Source organism: Notothenia coriiceps, unplaced genomic scaffold (assembly GCF_000735185.1).
Source record: "Notothenia coriiceps isolate Sejong01 unplaced genomic scaffold, NC01 NC01_scaffold00007523, whole genome shotgun sequence".
In the NCBI taxonomy this organism is placed as follows: domain Eukaryota; kingdom Metazoa; phylum Chordata; class Actinopteri; order Perciformes; family Nototheniidae; genus Notothenia; species Notothenia coriiceps.
The window spans coordinates 5,203-10,593 of record NW_011340224.1 but is presented as its reverse complement, the minus strand read 5'-3'; the positions used below and the strand labels follow the sequence as shown (position 1 = coordinate 10,593).

The window sequence follows — 5,391 nt, the reverse complement described above, 5'->3', positions numbered from 1 at the left end:
TGATCGGCCAGCTGCCTCTGTATGTCTGCAGGATGATGGTGGCGAAGCGTCAGGCGCAGAAGACGCGTCTCCAAAGTGGATGCGCGGTAGTTCTTCTGGATGGTGACCACGCTGATCTGAACCCTCTTTATTGTTTCCTAAATGACAACATGAAAACACACACATTTAAAGTGGACCTATCATGCTATATTTGAAACATATATTGTTGGCCATACATATACAAAACATGGTCTGTGAAGTTTTTTTTCAAAGAATACCCAAACAGATCCACCCAGGCCTCATACTGCTCAAACCCCTCTGTTGAGCCCGCTGTTAGAAAACGCGGATCTGGTCCTTAGCTTGAAAAAATAAAGAAGAGGAGGCGAGCTAATGCCTGATCAGAATTCTACCGGAGGTAAAGTTAAAATTCTGCTGTGATAAAACGTCATCCTGTTCTAAACGACATCAAGGGATTATTTCGAAACAGTATGGGAGCTCAAATGCTTTTCTCTTGCGGTTTATCACAGGTGAGTTCTTCTTTATTCCTGCTTTTAAACCACATGTGCTCTCCAGTACAAGTTAGCTCTGGATTTAGCGATGCTTGCTAATGTAAACAAAGACGTTCAAAACACGTCAGGCATTGTTTCTGATAGCAACTTTCTGTGGGTCCACCGACGTCAGTTCAGATGGACACGTCAGTTCGGATGGAAATCTGTATCCGCTCGTTGTACACCCGCTTTTAAAAGATTTGGGTACGTAGGAAAAGAGAGAGGGTTTTATTTTCTGACGCTGCGTGAGTTCCCCGACACACATGGACAAATATGTATGTATAAAAGACACCACAAAGTGCATTTTGCATGATAGGTCCACTTTAAATCAAGAATATACACATGTGTAATCCAATATTGTATGTCACCACAAACGTATTTATGACAATGCACAGCCCGTTATCTCTCCCCATTCAAATAAACACCCTGGTGAGAACGCTTGTTTATTGTGACCTTTGCAATGTTTAAATCTTGTGCTGTTCCATTGTGGCCGTGTGGGCAGCTGTGTTCAGGCATTGCATACACACACATAAAAACAGCGCACACACACGTGACTCACAAAAAGGACCACACACAGTGCTCTGACTCTCGGACCCGCAGCCTGGCCAAGTAATCACTCCGTGGCCTGTGACTGGCCTCAGAAAAGAGGTAATGTTACATGTAATAACACAAAGGCTTTCCTAGCCTCTAACATGAGCAGCTCTGAAGGGAAGGAAACTCACAACCTGAACACTCATCCGTCCTATCATACTCTCCCAACAGAGCCTTTCCGAGTGACCTTACATGTTGAAGCACACAGGTGGAGCACCGTTAGACTACAACCCTGAGGGTGTCTGCATGTGTACATTTTTTAAGCAGCACAGTGATGGATGTCGTCCTCTCCGACAGGCAGAGCGAAGAGGGGGAAAAGTTGCTGCTCAGGCTGAAACGCCTGAGATTTACTCAGTGAATAAAAACAACATTGACTGTACTGCTGATTGTGAAGCAATACATTTAAACCTTGTTGAAACGCACAGATAACTATGTAAAGTATATATATATATATATATATATACAGCATGAAATGGACAATATTTATTTTACTTTTATGCTCGGAGATGTTTTAAAGTTGTTAAAATCATTGTATTCCTCTCTAACTCGTTAATAAGAAACAAGAGAAATATTATAGGTGCCATGACTCTATGTTGTTCGTGTCTAGATGCATAATTCTATGTACATTTCTCAAACTGTGAAAGAACAACTGACTTTTTTCTTCCCCTGTTGAGGGCCTAAGGACTTTTTTATTACATTCTTTGGTTATCATATTTTATTATTTCACATACTGGCCTACAAGACTTTCTGGAGTTCAGGAAAGTTGTAGAGATTGTTCTCCAAAGTTCTTCAAAAATATTCTAAAAATACACTGGACAATTCCTGTATACCTTAATTGCACTAGATAATCTATAAAGCTGAACTTATACTGTATATAAACCCCCATAACACACACACAGACAAAAAGGGAAACATGTGCAAAGGCATGCCCCCAGCCCCCTCCAAAAACCACACGCACAGGCTGTACACCTCGATTACAAAAAAAACACTGACAACTGCCACTGCCACTCAGCCCCTCACCCCTCACCCCCCACCACTCACCTTGCCACATAGCTGAGGATGTGGGCGCGGATCACCATGCCAGCCCTGCGCCGCACCTCTTCCCTCTCCTTCTCCAGCCTTTGCTCCAGGGCCTCCTTCAAGAACACCTGCGGGACGGGCAGCGCCACGGCCGACAGAGTGAGAGAGACAGAGAGAGGGAGGTTGGGGAAGGGAAAGACACAGGATGGGTTAGTTCCTCTCCTTGGTAAGGCTGCAACAGAGGGCCCAAAAGAGATGTGAAGGGCCCCTTGTTGTCTGTTGGCAGCACCCTGTGCCCACTGCAGAGGAAGCTTTGGTGCAGTTGAGGCTAGCGGGCTAGCTGCTCTCCCTGGCTGCAGATCAGATCAGAGGGGGGGGGACTGGCACGGGGACTGCAGTGTTGCTGCTAAAGCCGATGCTGCAGAGCCTCATTGTGTTCCTCCCTGAGCGTTTCCCTACTGCTGCTCTCCTACCGCTGCCTTGGTAGCTCGACTGACGTGCACAGGCAGAAAGTCACACTAAGGGAGGGGAGGGGAGAGGTAGGCAGAGGAGGGATGGAGGGATGAGGGGGAGGGATAGTGGCTTGTGTCCAGACAGAAAGCCACACCCCTCATTGCTCTTGTGAAGGAAGAGAAAGAGTTTAGTTAACTCTTTCCTCTCTCCCGGAGACTTTTAAAAAGTTGGCACAGTTTCTGTGGGACATCTGACAGCTTATTCTAGACCTAAAAGCTAACAAGGAATACAGATAGAGCAGTAACATGATATTTTAAAACATAATCAGTTTCTGTTCAACCATGAAAGCAGGCTGGGATAACCAACCAGTTTATATAATAAGTCAATATCTGTCACTAGCCTGGAGGATGAACTGCTTCTATAAAGGGTGAGACCTTTGAGTTGCTGTGTGTGTGTGTGTGTGTGTGTGTGTGTGTGTGTGTGTGTGTGTGTTGTCCCCAGATGTTCCACTAATCAAAGGACGCCGCAGCTGCAGCCGTGCCTGCCTCTGTAAAGTCTGTGAAAAGAGGAAGCTTCCTCTTCGTCCACATCCTTCCCTCGTCTGTAAAACAAATGTCTCGCAAACACACACACACACACACACACACACACACACACACACACACACACACATATATACTCACACACACAATTCATGCAACATCACCCCGGCCCCTAATTCTGGGCCACACACTTCCTCTGCACACAATCAGCATGTATATAATTACACACAGATTGTTTCTCCGAAGGAAATGTAGCCCCCTTTCTGTCTCCCAGCCCCCTTTCCCACAACCCACACTACATTTCCCTCAGCCCCAAAATATGACGCTGCCATCAAAAACACAAGCATGTGGGCAGGATTACACAGACTCGGTCGTGGTCTTGTTCTGCTTGTAAAGTGGAGCAGTCATTAACAGAGACAGTCTAAGGTCAAAGTGCTGACCCATGAAGCTTTACCCACAGAGGAAAAAATAGTTCCTGTGTCAGTAATACACGGTGACTGCAGAGATTTATACTGTGTGCATGTGTGAGAACTTTAATATAGATCGGCATGTGCATGTGCATTAGTGGTTATGCACCACTTCTAAACTTAATAAGAAACAACACATGAAACATGTTGGTCTCAACGTATATTCAGCATGTGTGCAGCTGACACTATACATAGTGTGCCAGTCAGATGGTGTATTACAACTAAACTGTCCGACAAATTTGAAATGTCTCCACGATTAACGGCTGCAGAGAAACCACAGCTTAGAGCAGGAAGTAACAAATGTGGATTTAGCTGATTTTAAGAAATCCTATAAACCGTTTTATTTATAGCCTTCGCATGCTGTGAAAAGTCCATCTTTGCTGAGTTCAAAATTATGCAAAGAGGTCATTAAAAGGTTAATCATTCATTGGGAGAGAACAAGAGCACGCTTTGCTCTGGGATGGATTGTTTGAAACAAAGGGGCAGAAGAAAAAAAAATAGCGCTATGATAACTTTTCAAGATAAATAACCATCGCCACTCCAAATCACTCGCCGGTTGTTTCGTTCATCCTCATGAAGCCAACTCTTTCAGCTGAAATGAGACGGCCTCAGGATTATGATAAGTGCCCGCGTTGGGTTACAGTTACAGTAAAAGTCGTTGGTGTTAGGGGTTTTACGGAGTGGCAAGTTACTCAGCGGTTGCCAGCAGGAGAGCCGAGGATTGACCACAACCGGCCACACAAATATTTGGGACATGAGTCACATCTGGGGCTGTCCAAACTGAACTGTGACACCCTTTGGGAATGACAGCAGCTCGACTTATTGAGAAAATAATATTCCCAGAAAACCCCACATTTATCAATTTGCAATGGAGCAGGATTTTCTGCTTAAATAGACTTTGTGCCATATATTGAAATCCATGAAGGAAAATGCTTAAAAACTTTGATTTCTGAGAAGTTGAAACATGTTTTTAGAGGACTTAAATGACTGACTGGTGTACTGCATATTATATCTGTGTGAGAGAGTTGGCACTTTCATTAATCAAACTATGGTGACAAATATCTGTCCACACAGTCGCATTATAGGGACCCGCCTCCAAATGAGGAGACAGAATGGTTGATTTACAAAGTAAAAAATAAAAACATTATATCAGAGTCAACCATTTTTCGTTTTTAGAAAGAAAACTGTTGGTATAAGGTGAAAAGCTAGGTTGGTTCTGGGTTAGGAAAGTTGGTACGGTAATGAGTTTGGTGTGTGTGTGTGTGCGTGTGGTGCGTGCGTGCGTGCGTGCGTGCGCGTGTGTGTGTGCTTCACCTTTGACTTCCCCAGTTGCCACTCCGTCTTGGTTTTGTCATAATGTGAGAGAAGCTCTAAGCAGCTCTGCTTCTCATCGTCTGAGGGCATTTTGTTCTTCAGAATCCTCTTATACCTGTGGAGACACACCCACATATGTTTAGTACAAAGGTAACACTTTATATTAAGGTACACAAATTAACCATCAACTAGTTGTTAATTAACATGCATATTAGCAGTATATTGGCTCTTTATTAGTCATTATAAAACACTTATTAATGCCTTATTCTGCATGACCATATTCTACAAGTAATAAGCCATTAGTTGAGTTTTTCCTCAATAACCCTCTAATTGGTGCTTATTTATTGCAAGTAAGGAAGTTACATGAGTTTTGGTCTTAATACCACAAGAATAGTTATTCTCCCATAATAACACTTAACAAATATGATCTATTCTCATGTAACAAGACATGAAACTTAGTGTTAATTGTGTCAAAAT

At 43.5% G+C, this 5,391-nt stretch overlaps 1 protein-coding gene across 1 annotated transcript in view; it reads right to left on the bottom strand.

Annotated features, from left to right (window-relative positions):
* Nucleotides 1–5,391, bottom strand: part of LOC104944102 (unconventional myosin-X-like) — a gene marked incomplete at its 5' end in the record, with an annotated part of 19,987 nt that overhangs the window by 9,562 nt on the left and 5,034 nt on the right. Inside the window, 3 exon segments of the mRNA XM_010769579.1 lie at nt 131–137; nt 2,160–2,266; nt 4,915–5,029. Coding sequence (XP_010767881.1) covers nt 131–137; nt 2,160–2,266; nt 4,915–5,029 — 229 coding nt within the window.